Genomic DNA, 25663 nt, shown 5'->3' on the forward strand with positions numbered 1-25663 from the left:
TCCAAGCAATTGCAGTTGTATTTATTAAAGGTGTACACAGAAATCTCTCCCCAACTGAGGGTGCACTAATATTACTCTGGAGTGAACAGAAAACCCACAAAACATGTGTACAGGTCACCCAGATAAACTGTGAAAACGGGAACATGTGAACAGTTTAAATAGCCATAACAATAATGAAAAAATAAAACCCTTTATGTTACATAGGTTATGATACAGCAAAACAGTACTGCACTACAGAACTTTAGAACATAATATAAAGAAGATATTAAAATCATTGTATAGCCTGTTCAAACACAACAACAAAATAAGGGTACACCCCATGAAAAGCAAATCCCATTTATTTCAGATATGCACGCTGCTCTTTGTTTAATACACTAATTCTAACAAGAATATTTAAAGGCTTATAATTGGACAACATTTATACTTGTCTGTTCCAGTGCAAGTTATGCACAGATGTCAACAAAGTAAGTTTTAATTGAAGAATCCAAAGTCATTCTGTCTTGAATTGAATTACTTCAATTCTAATGAGTATTTATTTAATTGACCTTGATTAGCTGATCTGCTAATGCTTTCTCTATTTTGAGGCTTAGATAAGTGGGGGCCTATCTAAATAAGCAGTGACAGACCCTGATCTAGAAATCCCTGATTTTGAAAAAAAAAAAAGAGCAAGAGATCTTATATGCATCAAATATGTGAACAAATAGCAGTGCTACAATACAGTTGGGTAAAAAGTTAAAAACGGATATTGCAACAAGTCTTAATTCAGTGCTGTACTCACAGTTTACTGCTTCACCCACAGATATATTGCACTTTGGAATTTTTTACATAAAACAAACAAAACAAAAAGATAATTCACTGAACTGTCATGTCCATGTCTGGCTACGATCGAAGACAGGTCATTTGATTAAACTATATTTGTTTTACATGAGCTATTATACTGAACAAAAAAGGCTCTTTTGCAATTCCTGCCTCTGGATTTACGGTCCATCTCCAATGTAATGGTAATATATGTGTATAAAGCACACCAGGCATCTGCCTTATAGTATAACCTCTTAAAGGACATCAGTTATCCGTTCATAGACAAATTCAACACTGTAAATTAAATGGCACCATTAAAAAGCCTGTCTTTCAAGCAAAACACCAGATCTTGATATTGCCGAGTACTTGGAGCATACAACTCCAATTTTGCAATGAAGCAGCCGGGCACAAGATGGGTATTCCTAGAGTTAAACTCTTATATATGATTTACTCCAGCTTGTAAATTGTGTGAATTGGCGATAGCACAATTAACATGAAGACTTTTATTAAAGGCTATGTGCCTATTGACTATTGCCAAATTATCAGCAGAATTCAGACAGTTCACATTTCTTAATGTACCTATACCCTGGGAACATCTTAAAAAATAGGGTGTAAAAGGGAGTAAAAACCTCCCCTGACAACAGAGTTTATTTCATTCAATGTCAGCAAATAAGATACATTTTAGGTGACTCATATACAGAAAGTGTGTATTACCTGGAAAAATAGACTGTGTTCATCCAAAAGGACTTTGGAATTTCATCTAAAATGTGTTTGTTTTTAAACAAACAAATCTTTTAACAGTTTCATAATAAAACAAATATAATTGCTAATGTGCAAGAAGTACTGGATGGAAGTGAAACTCAGCAGTGATGCAGGTTTACTGGAGCAGTAAAACAGGAGTGAGTGGAGCGATAAAGCAACTACTCTTTTCACAGAAATAAAATGTCAATAAGTTGTAGTTTGACAACCTGAAATGCAATATGCAGCCCATATTTACAAGCACAGGTTAGAAACTCAAGTTCAGATCAACTGTAAAATACTTTAAACTTCAAAACATGCATATATTTCTTAGCACTTTCAAATTTAAGGCTAGAAAAAAAAACCTGAATAAGAGGATTTTGTGCTGGATATCATGGGAGAACATGGAAAAAAATGCTACATTTGTTTACAGGTCAGCCTTCAGTTTCCTTTACTGGAACCCAAATGCTCCATCAACTGCGACTGATCATGTTAGTGTTAAATGGATATTTCCCTTTCTCCGTAGTTCTGTTATTCTTATCACATACCAAAATCAATATTTTGTTAGAGCTGCACAAATTGTTAAAAGTGGACATTGTGTGAGAATTGTGAATAGAGCTGTGAGGTGTTATTTGTATTTTAGTGTTTTATAGCAATGGAAAGACTGTAATTAGGACCAAGAAGAGAATCAATCGTGGAAGAGGAACAAAAAAACATTTTACTTCAATAACAAGCCATTACTTGATCACACATTTGGAATATCCTGGCAAATGAAGTGCAGGCAAATGAAGTGCAGGGAAATGAAGTACTTATTCAGGAGTTTAAGTTAATTATTTTTACTTCCCCAAAATACCTGTACCAATTTTTGTGTGTAGATCTAAATTTCCATGTTTATTTTATACAGTTGTAAAACAAAATGCAAGCAGTGCAATTAGATTTTAAAATCAAAACATAACCCATTGATAATACAAATAAATCAGTAAATTAAAATCACAATAAAAATATTTTCCCTCACCAGTAATCTGAATGCTTCCCACCATAAATCTCAGAGATGATATCAGTATGGATGGAAGAGTGCATCAATTAAAAAAACTAAAATTCAAGACTTAAGCCGTAAAATATGACTCCTGTTACCTAAATAAATCTGGCAGGTCATGTTAGCCTTTCAGAAGCCAACCCTCCCCCATATTTTAAATGTTACCACCACCTACGTTTAACCAAACACTACACAGAGTGAAACTTTCCCAGCCATTTATACCTGGGTCCAGCTTTTTCTGACACACCTATTTGCACTATCAATAAAGAACAAATGTATATCATGTAAACAAAATAATCCTTACACCATCAATAGGCTAATAAAAGTCTGTATGCAAACCCAACCAACATACAACTTTCAAAAATTTCAAATATAAAAGAAAATGCAGTTGATCTCAGGCATGTGATGGAAAATTACTCCGCTGTCTGCAAGTTAACAAACATAACTTGTAAATTTAAATGAGAGTTTGAATAAAGCAAGTTCTCTGTAATACCTGGGAACTTTGTATAGCAATGCAATCGGGTTACAATTGGGTTACCTCGAATAAAAGTGCTAGCCAAAGTGTTAGTTTAGGAGTAAATCTTCCCTGGGTTACAGCAGTAAAGAAACTCACTCAATGGAAGTGAGGCCTCCTTGATCACATGCTTTCAAAACATTCGAGTAGGAAGCCCTACATTGGTCGTTTGCAATAAATAACACGATCCATTTTAAATTCTGATCTAAAACTGGCTGTTCTAGCCCTAAACACATCCTATCGCCATAAAATGAAATTGCATCATGTAGTACTGGTTTACAGCATGTTAGCATACATAGTTTAACAGGAGTACTTAGCTTTTGTCATGAAAAATAAATATTCATGTGACACAGTGAATACTACAGGCACATTCGTTTGTTAAATATTGCACTGCAAAGCGTCCTAGGTCACATAGTGCACATATCTGGTTTCCACGGCTGGACATACTTGCCGACAAATACATTAATGCTTTTTAATACCTTGGCTGCACCCTACGGAGAATACACATCCAGTGCATACATGTGTAATAGCACGACGCAAGAACAGCAAAGGACAGCACGAAACAGCAACATCTGCAACCGACACAGACCAGAACAGAACTCCATCTTTGTACAAATACCATACATTCAAATCTCTGGCCTTGCATTACCAGATCAGGTCATGTGGATATTTATAATTCAGCACGAAGGAGAACGGGAACTGCGGTGAAACTGTCTCATTTCAATTTCTGAATATCTTGTGTTTTTCAGGGTTTGTCTGAATTTCCTCCAGGCCTCTACTTAAGTTTGACGGGACGGCGATGTGATGAACTTGCTGATCATGGGACCTTATGATTCCTTGGCATTCATCTTGAACCTGGTTCCTAACAGGACAGGTACATAGCACTCCACATCGCATTTACAAAAGCCCCAAACATGACAACGATGTATGAATCGGCCCCTTTAAGCATGCATGCATGCATGCTCTTTTTCTAAAGACCCGTCCACCTGTTTTGGGGGTGAGGTTAGGGTGGCTGAGACTGTATGACAAGACAGCTTCTTGAAGCATGCTTGTTGGTTTCTGAAGACTTGTCCCCATGCTGGAGGGCATGAACGCTTGAGTGTCAAATGGGGTATAATATATATATTTTTGTAATAATTAATCAAATAAAAAATGAGAAATCACAAAACTGTAATGGACGGCTTCGGAAGTTTTAGAGTCATGGAGCAGAAAAGGTTCTGCTGTCCTGATTCCTTGCGAGATTGAGAAATGCATCCCCACAGCATCTCCCTTGTTCCTCTGCACAGCCACGGGTAAATATCAGTTTCATTATCCCAGAAGCAAGGCACGGACGGATACAAGGGTGGATCCCACTCGTCCTTCTCTTTCTGCGTGTGTTACCTGGGGACCTCCAGCGCGTGCGTCTCAATAGCAGCAGAACCGATTCCTCAGAGAGCGACGTGTCAAAGAGAAAAGATTAGTAGTTCTGCCAACAGAGAGAGAGAGAGAGAGAGCAGGAATCTTCTTGTCAGTTAAGCTTTAGGTCCAGGGGTTACTTTTCTTTCTCTTTTTAGCATGTGGACTACACACACACATAATACATTAAAATTAAGTGTGTATATATCCACATATAATTTTAATTTATTTGTTTTAGTGTGATAGTAGCCTTAGGATGGAGCCATTCATTCCACCAACAATAAATCGACTCCTATCGAAAATATTTTGTGAGCATTTTGCAATGGTTTCAATTTTAAAGTCTCATTTTCAGAGAATGTAGCGAATCAATGGACAGGTTAAAGTAATATGTTCCTGAATGGGGGGTTCAATCCTTCCCTAGATTATAAAATAAGAAAAAAGATTAAAGACACTTCAAAAGAAATAGTATCCGAGAGCCTGGCAATTCAGAGAAGGTTTCACAGCACCGTGTGCGTGTGAAGGGCCAGCGAATCTCCAGCACTGGGACTCTGGGATCTGAGCGAATTCGGCCCAGACCGGTGTCGGCCCAGGAGAACCGCGATCCGGCTGACAGAGGGAAAGGGTCACAGCTGGTGCACAATGCTGTCGGTTTGGTTTATCGTGATGGGCCCGTCCTGGTGGAGTCTCTGCCACTGGAAGGTGGTACTGAGGGACCCCACCTCATCATCCTCGTTCTCTTGTTCTTTCGCAAAATCCATGAAGACCTGCCCGGGAGACAAGGGGACAGAAAGAACACGTGAAGGTGAAGTCAAGCTGGACGGTCAAAATCGCCAGCCGAGTTTTCTCAAAGAATTGTGTAACTTTAAGTGCAAACAGGCATGCGATTATAGTTTTTTGATCTTCACTAACAGTATAAACACAACAGCTTTCGTTGTGTTCCACTGCTATTAGTTGGATGTGTAGTATACACTTTCAGTGATACCAGACAATAGAATGAAAATAAGATGGTTGGTCCTTAGTTTTCAGAACACATCCTGTGCTAAATTCTTTAAAAAATACAGTAAAAACAAAAACTGGGAAGATGGTGTTTATTGTATCTGGCCGATTCTGACAGAAATGTTGAAAATCGAAGCAGGAACAGAGGGTCACGTACCTGCTCTAACGTAGACTGAGAGAAGTTGTACTCTTCAAAATTGAAGGTATGCTTTGCTGTAAACACAAACATATAAAACAATTCAACACTGACCACACACAAAGATTCAACTGAACACATTTACTAGACTTCACTTACTTTCCCCCTGTCAGATCTTTACACTGATATTAACAATTTCATTATTTTCTATTTTTATATACATGATTCTGTGCTCAGTGTTCGGTACAGTGTGCAGGTGCTTACCCTTCTCTAACTGGGAGAAAGACTGGGCCAGGGACTTCACATCTTCCATAGGGATCTTGTATACCATCAGTGTGGCAAAACTGTAGTGCAGAGAATAAGAGAAAGACAGTCTACTATAATCTCACTAATCATACGGCTACATCAAAATCAATAAACATGGCCCATATTTAGTGCTATGCTTCAGGGTTAAGCAAAGGCTTTTAGACTCAAATGGCTTGATACCCAGGGTACATGCATCTATGCTGAGTTCCAGTGATTAATGCAAAAATATTAGCTGTGGGTATAGAAACATGGCCCTTGATGAACACACACACACAAACTAATGTCACAAGTGACATTAACTATAACTAATCACTTAGCAGATACTTTCAACTAAATTGACTGATGCCTGGGGGTGTGATCTATACATCACCAATGGTTGTCTCCTCCGGCCTACCTCTCCTGTCGAGCGGCATGAGGGAAGATCCTCAGGATTTCTTTGTGCAGTAAAGCCACCTGCTGCAGCCCCGTCAGCTCCTCTCTGAGCTTCACTTCCAGACTGTAACCCCGGCCGTACTTCCCCTTCAGGTGCTGTATCGACCCAATACACCTGCAAGACCCAGACCTCTTCATCTGGTACTTTTCAGACCTCTCTCTCCAAAATACAAACCCATTACAATTCCAAATCTGAATGCATGATGCTTACTCCCACAAAGCCAAGTCTATGTTATACATACATTAGAGCCCATGGAAAGTATGTAGTTTAATCATATATCATAATTCTGTAACAAGGATGGTAGTGAGTGAAATCGGCACATTGAATTAAAGAGGAATACTATAAACCTCTCATTTGTGACACCCAGCCATTGCAATTCTGGTGTTAAGTCTTTCATGGCTGCACTGGGTGCCCAGTTAATTGTTCTCTCTCCAGCGGTACTCACCGTAGCTGGCCTGACACCATGATGGCTACCCGGTCACACACTGCCTCTGCTTCCTCCATGTAGTGAGTGGTAAGTATGGCTCCCCGTTGTCGGTTCTTAAAAGCTGTGCGAATGGCTCTCCTGTGGACCAACACAGATCAGGGCCTTAGACATCCATTCATCTTACATCACCACAGTCATCACTAACCCACCGCTTCCAAAGAGATCAAAGCTTTAGCAATAAAACAACCAAACTAAGGCAGAGCAGCACAGATTCTTGTATGTTCTCAAGACAGACAACACTCACCACATCCGCTGTTTGGATTTAGGATCCATGCCAGTAGAGGGCTCATCCAGGAGGACAATTTGAGGGTTACCAAGCATGCTCAGGGCAAAACAAAGCTGAAACAACAGGACAACGCCATCCATTTAGAACATGCAAAACATCCAGCAAAAGACATTGTCACGGGCAACATACATGAGTGTAATTATCTCAGAGAGCTGCAACAAATACCAAAAAAGGAATTTTATACACTGACGGGGTATGTAATGTGGAAGTAAAACTGCAGGGACTGGGGCACGTGTAGTTTAGGTTTTTATCCTGAAGTCTTCTGTGCCCAGGAGTTGAGGGAATTTGAGTCGTTGTAGCTTGGACATGATATGTACGTTTGTTGCCAAGACAGACAGGTCAAAACTCAGTAACATTTAACAGCAGAATGCCAGGTGCGGTACTGAAACTCCATCTGCCACACAAACTCAGTGTGTCTCAGACACCTCCGTGTGCAGCCTCCTAATGGACGCATACCTTCCGTTTTATTCCTGCAGAGAGATTCTTGGCCTGCTTGTGAAGATGCTCCTTCAGCTCTAGCGCGTTCACCACACTGCAGGGAGAGCATGCTGTTAGCAGAGTTTTATCAACAGCACACCAGGGTGATAATGAGATCAAAGAGACAATGTGCAAAGACTCATCTTGCCCAGACAACTGTCTCTGGGTTCCCCCTAGAGACCGTGTACCCGCTAAGTGACCGAACCTCCTAATTCACACAATCATCTTCCGGATTCACATTCGAAAGTAAAAAAGCATAAGTAAAACATGTATCTTAACCTGTAAACAAATCAAAACAAAAATGTAGAATACGACAATTGAAGAAACCTCTGATAGTGACGATACACAGCGTACTCTGTACTCATGCTCGTTGGCAATACCTTCATCTGTGTGCTTGCTTTGCCTCGGGCACCGATGATCATTACCGTTTAATAATGCCCGGGACCTCATTGCAATGCAGCCCTTTGATGGCAGCATAGATCCGTAGGTGCTCCTCCAGGGTGATCTTGGGCCAAAGTGGGTTGACCTGGGGACAGTACCCAATGTGCTCCAGGGGGTGGTCCACCTGGCGGAACTCTGTACTGTAATCTCCCATAAGCACCTGCAAAATTAACCAACACAAAGTTTGAGTAATTAGGTGCCTTAGATCTTTAGGAAGCTTGTCGAGACTTGACTGTAATTAAGATAGTGAGAAGATAGGCCAGCAGACTATCAATACCTCTCCAGCTGTGGGGTCGGTGTCTCCAGCCAGCATGTACATGGTGGTGCTTTTCCCTGCCCCATTAGGGCCCAGCAGACCCAGTACCTCACCTGTGTAGACACACAAAAACAATAGATATTCCCATTCAGTCACTGGTATCTATGAAATACCTAAAACAGCAGTTAAAGGCAGATACTGTTTCTCTGAACAAAAAAATATTCCTTTCTTCCTCACACATTCAGCAAACAAACAATCTGACTGGGAGAGCAGTTCAAGGTAAATAATTATACGCAGGCAAAGGGACTTCTATTATGAGGTTGTTGCATTACACTACTTCCTGATAGCTCCACTAATAATCTTCCCAATAGCTTCTGAAGGCAGAACAGTGGTACCTACCTTTGCGGACACAAAAGGAGATGTTCTTGGTGGCCACTTTCTTCTTCTTGCTGTTCAAAGACAGGCCTTCTCTCCTGCCTTTGTACTCCTTCCTGAGGTTGCTCACCACCACCACGGGTTTCTGAAGGGTAACCACATACAAAATACATGGACACACACCACATATATAACACAGAACTGGTAAATAAAGCAGAGCCCCCTGTCCTGAATAAATTTCACAACAACATCTCTTTCTGTCAAAGTTTTTCTGTCTGTTTCAGGGCCACTGCATTCTGCGTATGAAACAATGCTCCCCAGTTCAATTTAAGGAACTATAAACTGGTATTCCCATTTGACCCCCTTCCCACTAACCTTTTTGCTCTGATTGTGTTGCAGTGAATGTTGTAAACCATACTTTCAGTTACTGTACCACTGCAATGCTATTTAAAGTCTCCCCTACAGACGAACAAACGTACCTCCTCACAGCTCTGGCAGGTTAGGGCCTCTTTGACCCTTGCCCTCTCAACCCGGACGTCCTCATCTTCATGCTCCGACTCCTCTGGGTTAGTAATCACCTTGGACTTTGCCGAGGAGATCCTGCAGGAAACAATCCAACCCAGGACGGTAAAGTGGGAAATTCAACATGACGTGAAATGTGTGGAGTGTGGAGGGGCTTGGATGATACCCAACAGGGAGGGATCCGGTACTGACCTGCAGAACTGGTCACTCTTCATGGTCTTGCCTCCATAGCGGATCTCCAGCCAGCGCAGAAGGAAAAGCAGGAGGATACACTGAAGGTAGGGCTGAAAGAAAGAATGGGGGTGAGAACCTACTTCCTCGATCCCTTTGCATACAAAAGGCGACACCTACTGCTCTGCTTTCACTCAAATGACAACAGCATAATTATTGTTCAGAAACAGCAGAGGAAATCCAGATAGGGTTATAATGCTCTGGAGGAAGAGAGTTTCTGACTAATGCTCTTGATTCAACTTTTTTGGTGGGGAGTGGAGTCAATCCTCACCGACACAATAGTGACCAGAAGGTTCTTCATGAGCGTGCCCTCCTCAGTGTTGGCCATCTCCAGGAAAGTCTCCTATAGACAAAGCACCATGAAGAGAAATATAAAAACCCCGCAACAAAGACAAACGGCACAGAGACATTGTATTAATTGTAATCCAGACTGACCTTGGTGCCGAAAGATTACATTTCCACTAAATGGAAATCTCACAAAAGGGCTGGAATTTGCATTTCACAACCACAAAAAACTGAACTTGGTCATTAAATAAGGAAGCATAAAACAAAGAGGTAGAATTACTAGACAAACACATTTCTATAACAATTCATCAGCAAAGTATAAATGAAGACGATTTGACTTTGGCAGTGATGGGTACTGAGAACATTAAATATTAAAATGTTTTTATCATGAATGTGAAAATTGTGAGGCCCGTTTTGGTGGCTCACCTTGGTGATGCAGTTGAGGCAGCCCATCAGCGGGTACAGAGGGGTGAAGAAGCAGAGCGTGTTGTGAAGCACTGTGGCCAGAATCTGATTCTCGTTCACAAAGGCCAGTTGCACCAGAGAGGCAGAAACAACACACACCTACAGCACAACAATAAGAGTCAAAATCAGTGCCCAATGGAAACCATTCAGTTCTCAAGTCTCCTTCATCAGGAGAACTGCCGATTCATTTAAAATCCATCTGAAGCTCAGATGACTATAGCGGACCACTTCAGACCACAGGTACTCACCATCATGGACACAACGGAGAAGAAATCACGGTTGCTCTGAACTCGAGTGAACATGAAGGAAACCACATAGGTGAAGAGAATCATTGCCGGACCGTAGCCAATCACGCATAAGATCTAAAGGAGGAAGGATGAGGGTGTGTGGGTTTCACATACTCTCCGGGGAAAACAAAAACAACTGCACTCTCGAGGACTTTCATTTTTAGGAAACTAACAAGGAATACAATAACAGCACCACAAAAACACTGATTGCTACAAGTCTTTTTTTGCGTTTTATTCTTTCAAATATCTAGAAACATTGGTCCTGAACTCACCACAGCGGTGACGGCCCTGGACTGCAGCAGGTCCCCGGAGTGAAAGGCAAACAGCGTGCTGGTCATGCAGATGAGGATGAGGTAGTAGAAGGGGATGTCTATAGCAGCCTGGCCACACCAGTACGCCGAGGGCACCAAGCCAGAGATGCGCAGTTTGGAGCGGCACTTAATCTGGAGGCCGGGAGAAGGAGAGAAAGGGAGAGAGAGTGAGGGAGGAGGAGGAACAGGGAAAGGAAAGGAAATGGTCTTCAGTTGTCAGTAAGATCACAACTGCCATTAGAATTGGTCTCTTCATCTTCTGTCAGTTACAGCGACACAGTCTCTGTTACCTGGGGCATCATGTATTACTTTCAAAACTATTTTGTATGATTACTTTCAGACCGTGGGGCTTGACTTACCTCACGATCACGTGTGTGGTCCATGGCAAAGTAAGCTGGCATTCCTGCTGCCACCATCCCCAGCAAAACTGCTTCGATGTAAATGAGGGCATATGACAGTGTCTCGGGCATTTGCTGATAAAAAAAAAAAGAAACATTTAAAAAAAACGAAGAAAAGGTGTTTATTATAAACACACACAGTGAATATTAGTCAAAATTCTACACAGATAATAAGCAGTAACACCGGCAATCCCTCAGTCACTCACCTGAGGACATTATCTCTAAAGTCCTTAAAAAGTAAATATCAGAATGGCCAACATGACATAATGGCTTTAACATAATCAAAAATTAATCAAAATCAAAAACCACATCTCCAGACCTCTTACAGTGACATCATCACTCTCAATAGTCTTCCTGCAGGTGAGGTCTCTAAGGTCATCCATTTAGGGCCAGCATTGGAATCTATAGACTCAGCTGCTGCTCTCTTTTAATCATGTGACCAACTGATGGCCGCTAGCCTTGACACAAATGGCTTCCTTTGCTGCAGTACTAGTGTACAGGGCAGGCTGTAGCCAGCGATCACTCACAAAGTCAAAGGGCTTGGTCCAGGTGCGGATGCGTCCAGTTCCGTTGAAGCCTCGCAGCAGAGCGTTGCTCAGGACGTTGACCACGATGGGCAGGGAGTGGACGGTGGTGCTGTTGAACACGGCGGTGTACTCGTACCCCTGATAGAAACACAGCAACACATTTACAACTGGATAAACAGACACATCTTCTCCTTCCTGCTATTCAGTAAAGACCTGTTAAATGTCTGGAACCTCACACGACATTGGGAAGCTTAATCATGGACAATATGGCTACCTTAAATTAAAACAAGCGTTTCCTGTGACATGCATTTCGGTGCCATGTTTTACTGGCTGGACTGCAATTATTGATTCGTTATGAGGATTTTATTTATTTAATAGTGAGGAATCCGGTCCTTGTTATTCAGTACATCGCTGTTAATTATCCTGATCCTTCTCAAGACTGGAAATGTCATGTTAAACTCATTCTGATACGACTGCACATAAGAACCCAGGGAGTACAGTCTCCTATTGTGTGTGCTTTACCTTGCTGGAACCCGTTACATTGATTGCAGCACTGTGCGGAGCCATAGCAGAGAAGTTGACGTTCTTCATCACCTCCACTTTGATGTCCTGCGATTCCACATTATGGATGAAATCCGAGATATCTGAGCCTGCTCAAGCAACAAACAATAAAATGGGATGAGCTTCTGAAACTGGCCTCTCATTGAGAATACAACACAAATACAATTCACAGGTCAATAATGTCCTGCCCACGAGCACAAATTTAGTTTTGAGATTCTACAAGAATATTAAATCCAAGCAATAGTGTTTCATGTCTAATCGGTTTACAACTCGGGAGCAACAGGTGGGGACCTCTGAGTTGCTTAATAAACACATTATTTGATCTGTACTGTGACCTAATTTTCAAATCTTTCTCCCCTCACCAGTGAAGTTCTCCAGAAGCAGGCTGCTGATGTATTTCCGGGGCGTTTGGTCACGACGCAGCAGGTACACGTCAGGAGAAAGCTGGCGGGTCAAGGCGTTGATCTGGATATTTCCCGTGATCAGAGACAAGGTCAGGACTGAGGCCAGGAAGATACCAAACAGGGCCAGACTGTAGCAAGGGAGGGAAGGTGGACATTGGAGGGGCTGTTAAAATTGGACTAGAACATTCAGAAAACATGCGCACACAAACACACACACAAACTCTCTCAGTTCAGATATTGTTAAATTACTAAGTACACACCTGATTTGTTCTAGAAAGTGCCAATTTAAACAGTCTAATTTAAATTTAAGAAACTGGAATTTGAAGTAATTTATATTGAGTTAAGAGTTAACTCAACACATTAAAAGAATAAGTTTAGGTTTTATCATTCTTTATTGAAAATACGTTTTTATTGCCCGTTTTAAGCATGTTTGACAGTGTGGATTCTCACATGTAGATGACGGGCTTCCGCTCCCTCTGCAGGTTGAGGATGTGCAGCCGGGCGATGGTGTGAAACTGTTGCCTCCATAGCGCGTGGCCAGACAGCGCCTCGGGCCGGCTGTCAGAGAAGGTGAGGAGTCGCTGGTCGATGTCGTACTGAGAAGACGGGTCCCCCTCTTCCTCCACGTGCTCCTGATTGAACACGCTGTAATCTAGAACAGTACGGGAGGCTCACAATATTGGAAAACATACTGACAAAGAAAGGACGGCCAAAAACCCAACATTAAAGCTCAGCTCAGGAGAGCATTTCACCAATAAGATGCATCTCCCTCCTGTGATGATACAGGTAGTGCGCTCCTCACAAATGTGGCTTTAATTATCTGCATTTAAATAATAATAATCCGAGGAAAGGGGAAAATGGAAAAGTCTGATTTAGCTGTTCACATCTGTAACAGTTTTCTATACATACAGTGAGGGAAAAAAGTATTTGATCCCCTGCTGATTTTGTACGTTTGCCCAATGACAAAGAAATGATCAGTCTATCATTTTAATGGTAGGTGTATTTTAACAGTGAGAGACAGAATAACAAAAAAAAAATCCAGAAAAACACATTTCAAAAAAGTTATACATTGATTTGCATGTTAATGAGGGAAATAAGTATTTGATCCCCTATCAATCAGCAAGATTTCTGGCTCCCAGGTGTCTTTTATACAGGTAACAAGCTGAGATTAGGAGCACTCTCTTAAAGGGAGTGCTCCTAATCTCCGCTCGTTACCTGTATAAAAGACACCTGTCCACAGAAGCAATCAATCAATCAGATTCCAAACTCTCCACCATGGCCAAGACCAAAGAGCTGTCCAAGGATGTCAGGGACAAGATTGTAGACCTACACAAGGCTGGAATGGGCTACAAGACCATCGCCAAGCAGCTTGGTGAGAAGGTGACAACAGTTGGTGCGATTATTCGCAAATGGAAGAAACACAAAATAACTGTCAGTCTCCCTCGGTCTGGGGCTCCATGCAAGATCTCACCTCGTGGAGTTTCAATGATCATGAGAACGGTGAGGAATCAGCCCAGAACTACACGGGAGGATCTTGTTAATGATCTCAAGGCAGCTGGGACCATAGTCGCCAAGAAAACAATTGGTAACACTACGCCGTGAAGGACTGAAATCCTGCAGCGCCCGCAAGGTCCCCCTGCTCAAGAAAGCACATGTACAGGCCCGTCTGAAGTTTGCCAATGAACATCTGAATGATTCAGAGGAGAACTGGGTGAAAGTGTTGTGGTCAGATGAGACCAAAACCGAGCTCTTTGGCATCAACTCAACTCGCCGTGTTTGGAGGAGGAGGAATGACCTCAAGAACACCATCCCCACTGTCAAACATGGAGGTGGAAACATTATGCTTTGGGGGTGTTTTTCTGCTATGGGGACAGGACAACTGAACCGCATCAAAGGGACGATGGACGGGGCCATGTACCGTCAAATCTTGGGTGAGAACCTCCTTCCCTCAGCCAGGGCATTGAAAATGGGTCGTGGATGGGTATTCCAGCATGACAATGACCCAAAACACACAGCCAAGGCAACAAAGGAGTGGCTCAAGAAGAAGCACATTAAGGTCCTGGAGTGGCCTAGCCAGTCTCCAGACCTTAATCCCATAGAAAATCTGTGGAGAGAGCTGAAGGTTCGAGTTGCCAAACGTCAGCCTCAAAACCTTAATGACTTGGAGAGGATCTGCAAAGAGGAGTGGGACAAAATCCCTCCTGAGATGTGTGCAAACCTGGTGACCAACTACAAGAAACGTCTGACCTCTGTAATTGCCAACAAGGGTTTTGCCACCAAGTACTAAGTCGAAGGGGTCAAATACTTATTTCCCTCATTAACATGCAAATCAATTTATAACTTTTTTGAAATGCGTTTTTCTGGATTTTTTTGTTATTCTGTCTCTCACTGTTAAAATACACCTACCATTAAAATTATAGACTGATCATTTCTTTGTCAGTGGGCAAACGTACAAAATCAGCAGGGGATCAAATACTTTTTTCCCTCACTGTATACACATCTAAATCATACCCATTGTCATTGCTCCACGGAGGCGCTCCGCTAATTCTTGAATTTGAACGGTGAGGGAGAGCGGGGATTGCAGTTCGAGGGGGAGTGTAAACGTGTTGTGAATTGTTATTTAAGGTTCAGTGATTCCTTGGTTTGAATACAATGCTAATATCACTGTGTATTTGCCCAGTGCTAACTGGTGTAAAGTAATTGCATGCATTTGTTTGTGTATTGAAGTAAGCATTGCGTGTGTGTGTGTGTGCGTGTGTGTGTCGGCACTTGTCATGGCAGCTGCGTGACGTCGCCCTATAGGACAGGCGGCGGCGCACTAAACACACTTATGAAGTCATAGGAAGGAACCATCACCTACATAACATGAGAATAAGGTTTTCTTTTCTGTGTTTAAAGTATTACTAGAGATGTGGTGATTTAGGATAAATATGTAATTGGTGAAAATTCATTTTGATAACTTTATTTAAAGTGTTTGTTTGTATGTTTATTTCTGGCTAGAAAATGTCTGTTTATTTTGAATCCCCCCTGTTTTTGGGCTGAGTGATGGTGAACCCAAAGTGGGAGGACCTGCTCACACCAACTTTATAAAGCTGGGCCTGTACTAAATGGGGGTAGTCTAGTTTGATGTCAGAGCTTGACATGGTGGCTGCTTTGAGCTTAACCTGAAGTGTTCTATTTCTTCCGAAATCTCTTTAAAAAGGTTTTAAACTGGGGAGCAGAAAATATGCACGATGTCACTTTATAGATGCAGATATTGATCTTTTTATATATCTCTAATTCAGAGGAACTGCATTTTATATGACAACACTATTTATTATTTAGGTGTGGTTTTCTACTGCATTCATCTTCTTGTGTGGAGTGCTGCACTGTTTATAATAAAAAGGCTCTCTTTGCACATTAATGAAGGATTTATTGGACTGCTTTTATCCTATCCACCTCGCATTCGGATCTCTCTACCATTTTCTCACACTTCCACGTAAACCCATCCAGAATAGTGAAGGTTGTTACAAACATTCATACAAGGCATTTCAGGAGGAACAGCTGGCTGTGAAATGACACTCGTCATTATGTAGTTGAACACACAGATTTCCAGGGTAGAGAGCTTCCAAAACGCGAACCACTGCTTTGTTAGGTAAAGTTAAAGTAGTGTTTACTTGAGTATTTCCCACCACACTGTGAGCACAGTACCACCTCTTCAACATACAGAGTAATTTGTCGTTTGGCAGTTTTATATACATACAACCAAACTAGTTGAAATCATGATAAACTGTATTTTTACATGCTAATACTGTCTGGACTGTGATTTTTAAAAGTAACTGCATAGCATTCAGAAGAAGCAAAGTTGACCGGCTCAGACCTGCTTGATCCACCTCGGCCTCAGCCTCCAGCTTCAGGAACACATCTTCCAGAGTTGTCATGGAAACCCCATAGTTAACGATTCCCAGATCAGGACGACTGTCCAGCTCAGAGAACAGGCCTGGTGGATGAAAAGAGGGAAGGAGCCATTACTTACACACAAGCTGGTCTGTGTCCATGTCGAGCTTCCCACTATGGTGGGCAACAGATTCTAATCAGTGCGATCCTATCTGTCTCAAGACCTTAGGCTTAAAGGCCGAGGAACGGAAGCAGAAGAGGGAAGCTGACCTGGGAATGTGTCCATGCTCTCGAAGGGCAGAGTGTAGGTAAGTTCGGCCTCTTGTTGTCTCGACAGCTGCGCTTTGAAAACATGCTGCTTGACCAGTAAGGTGACACGGTCGGCTTCGCACGCCTCATTCACGGACATCCTGAAAACGGGTGAACAGGAAACACAGTACTGTTGTGTCAGTAAGGTTGAAAGTATAGTGTAAAAGGCTCAGTGAACTAGGAAACAACTATTATTTATAACCATTACATGTTTTAGGAATAACATACAGTTCTAATCTAAGGGTGGTATTTTGTGAACTGCATCTCGTTCAGCCGCGTTTTATGGTGTTTCCTGCAGTCATCCAATTACCTGAGGTGATAACCAACCCCGCACTTGGTTTTGAGATACAGAGAGGAACCCACACACTTCAGCTGGCCCTGCGAGATCACAGCTTTACGGTCTGTAAAACAAAGAAAATGTGTGAGAGAGAGAAAGATAGAGAGCTCTAACTTTTAGTTAATGAAAATGAACAAATCCACAAAACAAAGCACGTGCCTTAATATTATTTTATATATGGGTGTCATGCCACCACAGATCTACATCTTCTCTAAATGTTCACCATCAGAAACTGATCTGAAGATTTACAGATTAACAGAAGACGAGGTGGTATCAAACCAATCGCAAGCCCCAGTCTTATTCTGAAACAGTGTGAATGGGGAAAAGCATGCAATAGGTCAGTGGTTCTCAACCCTGGTCCTGGGGGACCCCTTACCCTGCTGGTTTTGTCCAACAAAACTCTCAATTACTTAATTGAACCCTTAATTAAAGTAATCATTTCCTAAATCATAGCCTTTTCATTACTTTAAAAAGTAGGGGGTTTAAATTAAGTATACAATTGCAAAAGGAACTTATTATTATCTAATTAAGGAACCAACTTTTTATCCATTACACAATTAAAAAAAAAATACAAATTATGACTTAAATTAAGGGTTGAATTAAGCAATTGAAAGATCGGTCCTCCAGGATAAGGATTGAGAACACCTGCGACAGGTGCATCGGGTGTGTTCCAGTGTGGTGTCAAGTGGTGTATAGAGTAGATGGTAGAGTAGGGGGTGCTCTACCTGCAAGGATATCAGCCTCGTCCATGTAGTGAGTGCTGAGGACAGTGACCCGCCCTGCACGGCGGTTCTTCAGCAGAGACCACACCTGGTGCCGTGAGCAAGGGTCCATGCCTGCTGTGGGCTCATCCAGCAACAGGATCTACCTCAGCGAGATGGCCAATGTGAGACAGACACAGACACGGGGAGGGAGGACAGGAAAAAAGTACAGAGATATTAGGCACGTTAAGCAGTACTGGGCAATTATTAAATACAATTGTTTAAGGAGGTAGGATTGAAAACTGGTCTGCATCCATATTCCAGCTGGCGCTGCTTCACTCACCTTAGGGTCCCCCAGTATAGCGATGCCCACACACAGCTTCCTCTTCTGACCACCACTCAGGTTCTTTGCCTGGGCATCCATGATCTTCTCCAGGTCCAGGTCCTTCAGCACTTTTGCCACCTATGGATGGACAGAGACAAACTCAAAGAGCTGAAGCTGCAGCTGTTACAGTCACAGCATATGTTAAAACCAAAAAACAGAGGAACATGTGTATTTTTTGAGAAATCCTTACTGTTATTTATCTTCCAAAGCCCATAACTGCTAAATTGTCTCCTACAAATGCTTGATCAATAGATTTCCTGACACACTGTATATAGTCATCATCACCAACAAATTAACCATTAACACACAACAAGAACACCTTCCTATTCTGCTGCTTTCACTGCTATCTCATGTTCCCCCAAACGCAGCCCTTGTGTCCCCTCACCTCCCGGTCAATCTCTGCCTGAGGGATTCCCTTGATGGCGGCGAAGATGCGCAGGTGCTCCTCCACCGTCAGCACGTCGAACATGATGTTGAACTGCGGGCAGATGCCCACCAGCCGCCGCATCTCCACGCCCTCTGCAATCTCCGAAACCGGGGAACCGTAGATGATGGCTGAGCCTGTGGAGAGAGAGGAATTAAATTGTGCCAACACACAGAGATGGTTTTACACAGGGCCAAAATGTCATCTGGAGAAAATCAGCTGGTATCCCAGATAGAGAGGGTGGTCAGCTGTCCAGAGAAATTTTCTGAAATAATGACCTTAGCTGTGCCTTTCTGAGGAAGCGTGGTCTGAACTGCTGTGATTTTAATATAATTTCTGGGTCACCAATAATAAAAATTCAGTTTTGTTGCAGATCAATTTAATGCTTTCAATCCTGACATGTAACTTCTTATTTTGTGCATACAATAATTATTAATATTTACTACTTTTAATATGGCATTAATGTGAATAAATGCACTATTTAGAATTCATCCTGGGGCATTAATTCCAGCCTATAGTTCTTGCTGCCTCACATACCTTCAGTCGGAGGACAGATCCCACACAGGATATTCATCAGTGTGGATTTCCCAGCTCCGCTGTGGCCCAACAGGGCTGTGATTTGGCCCTCGTAGATGTCAAAGGTGAAGCCTCCAAAGAGAAAAAATATATGAAACTCCAAATCTGAATCCACAGAGGAGTTGAGTGAAAGGCCCAATATAATTGTTCTAATAACGGTCCAAAAGTTAAATGCAAGGTGAAGTATGTGAATTATAAATCACTTAAGAGAAACCAGCGAATCACAGAGCAGCATGTCCAAACATTCCAAAACTTATCTTGTGCATAAATGTCACCTCATTCATAGAATTATCAGTATTGTACGATTTAAATTTTAATTATAACAGTAAAATGGAAAATCCTATTAACTTTGACTTTGGATTTTAACGTACTGACTTACGTGTCCAGTTAATGCGATTTTGCAGCCGCAAACTCACTCGATCAATCCTCTGACCCAAACTGCATGAGATGACAGCTCTTATACAATACGAGACTGCCTTGAGATGACGCATTAATGTATAGTGTAATGCTCCCCCCGCCCCCCAAAGAAGGATGGAATAATAGCATTAGCAATGTAATTCATACATCTCAGTGCAGTTCTTGAGTCCATCCCTGGGGAGCAAACTGAAACTAATTTGATAATGCCCTGATGCACTCTTATAAAGTCAAGAACAATATGAAAACATTGATGCTGCAATTGAATCTAGCATGCTGTAAGAAACAATGATCTTTACCTCTCAGAGCCTCCACTGTGCTGTCCTTCTCCTTGTACACTTTACGAATGTTGTTTATTCTGGCAGACAAGGGAAAAGTATTCATGATTTATGTTATATACATGGATAAACTGCTTATTATAATAATATAATAATAATAATAATAATAATAATAATAATAATAATAATAATAATAATAATAATATTGTGGCATCAACCCACAGGGAAGAAATAATTAGAATGTCATTAAAATCAGCTGATAAAAAAAAAAAAAAAAAAAAAGTCTGTGCTTAACACACTCCCACGCACGTCTGTTTTTAGACCTCCAAAACTGAAAGAAACTTAACAGCATGATGCCACAGTTAAAAGTACAAAACTAATTAAATCCCAATTAAATACCGCAGCTTTATTTTTTCAGAGCTCCCGTACAGATGGATCAACATTCCGATCGAATGCTTGGATACAATTAAGGACGGAGACAACCGACTCTCACCATGGAGGTAGAATCCAGTCACACCAGCCATTCAGTCAGAACACTTACCTAATGGCCTCTTTCCCCCTGAACTCTGGAGAGACAGGCTCCACCGACTCGCCGGAGGCAGGGACTCCATTCACCTCGCTATCGTACACGGAGCTCACCTCCTCGTACCTCTTCCTGTGTCTTGACCAATAGGATGGCTTCAGGAAGTACAGGAAGGAACGGCGCATTCCAAACTCCCCTTTTGGGAGACAGAAAGATACGCTGAAAAAAGCTTTAGAGCAGCAAAGGCCGATCCCAGAAGACCACATGATTCGGTCATTCATTCCCTAACAAATCGCAGATATCTGTGCCACAGCAGCAGGTGCACTGAAGATAGGGACCCTTGCTGCTCTGTGGGATGTCGTGCTCACCTGGCAGGACCTGATCCAGGTAGAGAGCCAGCAACAGGTAGAGTAAGCTGTCCAGGACCAGCATCAGCAGAGGTACGAAGAGGGGATGGGGCCCACTGGTCAGGCTGGAGAACACAGCGCCGTCTCCCAGGGCTTCCAGGTACACCACCTGCTCCACAAGACAGACACGTCACCCTGCCAGCCTCAAATGCTTCACTATGTTTTAAGTGCTGTCATATTAAAGCGGTACACTCCTTTGGTGGTGAACCGCACACAAAATAAATCCAAAGCTAATGCAATTCAAGCATGCAAAATCTACTTCATGGATAAGAAGAGCTTGGTCTTTACACCGCACACTGTACCTGGGCAATGCCGATGGAGAAGGCACTGGGAGACAGGAGGCACAGCACCCAGACCAGGGGCTGAGGGAAGTCCTTCATCAGCACAGTGAAGAGAGACAGGCAGCCGAACACGACCGTCAGCATCGAGCCCACAGTGCTAGCAAACTTGGGTTTCTTAAACAGGGGGGTCAGCATGAAGGAGAAGAAAATCTGGGGAAAGCAGAAAAAGAAACAGCTTTGGTTGTAGAAACGCACAATTTGTTGTTTTATTTTCCCCTCTGAATTTTACTCACTGTTCCACGGAATTACATTCATCAATACTAGCAACAGATGTTTGGCATTGTCCTGCTGAGTCACAAGCCTGTGTAGGAGTCAGCTGTATCCTGGGACCTGTAGTCGTTCAGGTGGCCTCCATTTTAACAACCATAAAAAACTACAAGGTACAATTGCCTTTACTGGGTTCGGGCTTCTGAGCAGTTGTGCCGCGATGTACTGCCATTCCCATACAGTACCAAGCACTGTACCACAGTACATATAAAATGAGCTATATCAGAAGCATGCACCCGAGAACCAATTTATTAATTTCTTACAAAGGCCAAAGTACCTTTGGTATGGATAGAAAATGTTTAGTAAAGTAAATTCCCTGAGCAGGCCTGGCAATGTGCTTTAATTCCGGTATCAGACACCCAGACAGATCAGTTATGTTCGGTAGTGGGTTGGTTACTCACAGAGGAGATCCCATAGAGGAAGATGAGCAGAAAGATGACAAAGAAGCTGCTGTTGGGGAAGAGGGAGGTGCAGGTGGCGATCACAGACATCAGGACAGACATGGTGGTCACTAAGACTGCATACAGCAACCCCCAGGACAACCTGAAAAAAAAAAAAACACACACACACAAACACAGATCAGAACACTGGACTTTCGTGTAATGCAAACTCCAACCTTTAAAAGTTTAAAAGCCACCAGGCCTGAGCAGATAACATAAGAAAGAAGAAAAGACCACTTGGTGTATTCATGCTGTAACGCGTACAGCATACTCACCAGAAAGCAGAATCGCACAGACCCATCATCCCCATGGTGTCCTTTAGCCGATGCTCCTTCTCCGCCGCCACGTTTACGATGAGGAAGGACACGAAGGGGGTGAAGGCCAGCACCAGGTAGATGGAGATGAGGGCATGGGGGAACTTCTGCACCTCCACTGAGCCGGGCTGGCCCATCATGACCACGCGCAGGTCATTCAACTCCTTCCACACCGAGCGCTGAGTGTTAATCTGCCAATACAGCCACAGCCATCAAACAGGGCTACCGAGCGACAGCACTATGAGCCATCAACACAATCCTGCTGCTGCTTTGAGTGACACGAAGATACTGGACTCAAAGCGTTCCTCTCTTGGTTTGGTTGCTTGATATTTTTACACTTGTTCAATTTGACAGTCAAAACCTATACATTTTTTATTAAGATACCCTCAAGAGGTGATGTAGAACGCACATGGACCAGACTAGCAATATCTCTTGCACTATCATATATTATTTTTTTACTGACCTGTATGATGGCTGCATCAATGAGGGACTGGAGGTGGATGAACCCTGAATACCAGTAGTTAGCAGCTTTGCAGGATATTTTACTGGTGAAGCAGCTGGCTGTGAATGACAAAAGTACTTCTTCAAATACAGTCTGCAGTACCGCTCCAATAAATCCCTTTGCCATCTTCCCTCTGTCCATGAAGCACTGTGGAAAGCTTTCTGAACAGGAAAAGCCCTGGTAAAACAATGCTGGAAAACATGTCCATTACACAAACAATCATACTAGGATAACTTATTATAAGATCTTTACCTTGTTGCTCAGATATGAAACTAAAATAGCACAACATTTTACAACATGGACTCCCATGACTTAAGGATTACTGACAGGGGCAATTAGATAAGGAAAATGAGCAAAGTTCAAAAGAACGTAATAAAACACACAAAATAACTTCACTAATTGGAACTACAGTGGTCATGAGTAAGTTTGGATCTTGGCAGTGCCCCCGGGTACACTTTGCCAGGAGAGTTACCGATGGAGTCGGTGTAGTCACTGGGCAGAGGAAGCTGGCTATAGGGGAAGCGCAGCTGGTAAGACATCCCATCCAGAAAGACCACGCCCACGTAGTTGGAGGGGTTGTACTGGCTGGCATTCTCCAGGGCTTTCTCATCCGGAAAGTGGTCCACCTCCACATCTGTACAGACACAGACATCTCTCAATACCTTTTTGAATGCCACTTGCATTTCATTATATCATTGTCAATTTACTATACTTTCCACAAATTAATAATGTGGACCTAGCAACTGCTATGGCTACATCTGAAGATTATTTTTCCGACTCACCTGTCTGCAGGTAAGTCATTAACTCGTCCATGATCTGATTGGTGACATTGTTGCTTGGCGTGTAACCCAGACTCTTGAACTGCAGGTAGTTGCTGCGCTCCAGCTCCATGGTGATGATTCCACCATAATAGACATGGGGGTTCAGCGTGCTGATCAGAATCAGGAGCCCCAGGAGCAGAAGAGGCAGAATCAGCTCCTAAAAACACAGGAGGAACCACACATGTCTTGAGACTTAGCAGCCAGTCACTCAGTCCTTCTCTTCAGATGACCTGTGCTTTAGTTTATACTGTCAATACAAAGAGTGAAGCTGACCAATCCATATTAGTAAAAGAAAAACAGCTCCATTATCTATTCCTGATGTTGATGTCATTGTGTTTATCCATGATGATATTTATTAAATCAAATTACACCACAGCCAGAACAACCATTAAATAGCTATAACCGAGTCTATTTAGTCTGATTGTTTTTACAAGAACCTCAAGATCTGTAATATGTACTAAACTTTAAAAGATGCACTTAAACACTCTGAGCCACTGAAATGGCTGATGTGGGAAGACTGATTATGCACAGGACCATTTAAACAAACTTAAACAATCCTTGATCCTTATGAAGAAAGTCTTCATGATCCTAGTCCTCTAAAATCAAAACTTCTCTTCACAATTAGACATGTCCCCCCATCACAAGGGCAAGGAGTTGAGCCAATGTAACCACTTCCCCTACCAAAAAAGATGCACCAGAACGCAACACTAAATAGTTAACAAATTACCTAATAACCAAGGAGAAGGAAAGGAAAATGCAATAATCATTTTTAAAACACACAAGAGATATACCCTCACCTGTAGGCTCTGTTGTTTGGTCCTCCATTTGATCAGCACGTTCTTGTACAGCAGACTCTTCGTTTGCTGCCAGACACAGGCCTCTCTCCCTTGTATGGGTTTCATTCTTTGAGCATGCTTTACCTTGCAACACAGGCAGCAACCGGCTCCAGCACTTCACACAGCTGCAGGACAGACAATGACAGGAAAAGGATGATATAATTGTAGTGGCACTGCCCACTCACTTGTCCCTGCCTGGAGTTGACCAAAGTTCAATGACAAGTTTGCACCCCAATTGAGAAATAATGAAGAAGACTTCTAATGGTTGACACTTTACATATGACAGTAATGTTTTATAAACTGTAGACTTAAAAAAATAAGCTATCCTGTAGCTATTTTAATAATAATACATCTGAGTTGGGGACGCAAATACACGGTGTGGCAGAATATGAAAAGTCAACATCACTGCACAGATGTACAAGTCGGAGAAGCTAAAACGTCCCGCTAGTACTTGTATAGGGAAAACTACAGCTTAATCCCCCACAGTTACAATTGAAATGATTAAGTCTGAAATTTAAATATGTTGTGACGCGATCTAAGAAAACACGATGGAGAGCAAACAATACAGATGACCTTTCTATGTCGCCATGTGAAGAAAGTGGGGATGAGCAGTTGGCAGCAGGCAGAGGGCAATCATATCCCATGTGCACAGATGCGTGCGACTGTATTTAACTATAAATCTAAGACACGTAAAATATTATGATTAACAGTGATAATATATCCAGCCACAATCAAGTGTAAAATAAACAGACTTACGCTCTAGAGTTCCTCGGACAAGCAGAAAACCGAAAGCAACACAAAGGGACCCATGTTGCAAATAAAATACATATTTCAAAATAAATAAATACAATAATTAGAGAAGAGCTATCAAGGTGTGACTGCGCGGCGAATCCGCTGTTGCGCTCGCTTACTCAACTGCAATCTGTGTTGGCAAAAATAAACTTTGGTAGGAAACGCCAGATTCAGCACAAATACCTGTTATACTGGAACCGTAAAAAACCCACTGCAGTCATTTGTAAAATAAATAAATTACTACAGCAATCCTCGTTTAGCTACAGTGCACGACTCTGGATCACGGTGTGTGTCATTATAAAGGCTCGATTAAATTGAGGCCTTTTTTCAGGCGTGCAGTCAGTAGTTTTGGAATAAAAACGTCAATTCTGCTTTGTTTTTTTATTTTCACGTAAACAAATAAGACGCAAACACAACTCTCTAGCCTGCGCCGTACTTCCGCCTCTGCCATCACC

The 25663-nt window shown here is 42.3% G+C and overlaps 1 protein-coding gene across 2 annotated transcripts; it reads right to left on the bottom strand.

Annotated features, from left to right (window-relative positions):
- Positions 1 to 25663, bottom strand: abca5 (ATP-binding cassette, sub-family A (ABC1), member 5). 2 transcript variants are annotated; one of them, XM_066704452.1, is made up of 39 exons: positions 25392 to 25663; positions 24378 to 24541; positions 23542 to 23737; positions 23232 to 23393; positions 22721 to 22818; positions 22219 to 22448; positions 21905 to 22046; positions 21198 to 21386; positions 20857 to 21004; positions 20507 to 20684; positions 19987 to 20045; positions 19235 to 19345; positions 18659 to 18834; positions 18232 to 18351; positions 17913 to 18051; positions 17161 to 17251; positions 16812 to 16951; positions 16525 to 16644; positions 13116 to 13317; positions 12624 to 12793; positions 12223 to 12350; positions 11701 to 11838; positions 11135 to 11248; positions 10737 to 10907; positions 10426 to 10539; positions 10139 to 10276; positions 9699 to 9770; positions 9389 to 9480; positions 9154 to 9274; positions 8699 to 8819; positions 8321 to 8412; positions 8028 to 8203; positions 7582 to 7657; positions 7084 to 7178; positions 6798 to 6917; positions 6314 to 6466; positions 5878 to 5957; positions 5635 to 5690; positions 1 to 5245 (listed from the first exon to the last, which is right to left on the bottom strand). In XM_066704452.1, exons 2-39 carry the CDS (start codon positions 24480 to 24482, stop codon positions 5105 to 5107), a joined length of 4974 nt encoding a protein of 1657 aa, XP_066560549.1. In that variant the 5' UTR covers positions 24483 to 24541; positions 25392 to 25663; the 3' UTR covers positions 1 to 5104. The 2 variants fall into 2 exon arrangements, with proteins under 2 accessions (XP_066560549.1, XP_066560548.1); XM_066704451.1 differs by having other exon boundaries at positions 25173 to 25663.

This window comes from Amia ocellicauda, chromosome 5 (assembly GCF_036373705.1).
Source record: "Amia ocellicauda isolate fAmiCal2 chromosome 5, fAmiCal2.hap1, whole genome shotgun sequence".
In the NCBI taxonomy this organism is placed as follows: Eukaryota; Metazoa; Chordata; class Actinopteri; order Amiiformes; family Amiidae; genus Amia; species Amia ocellicauda.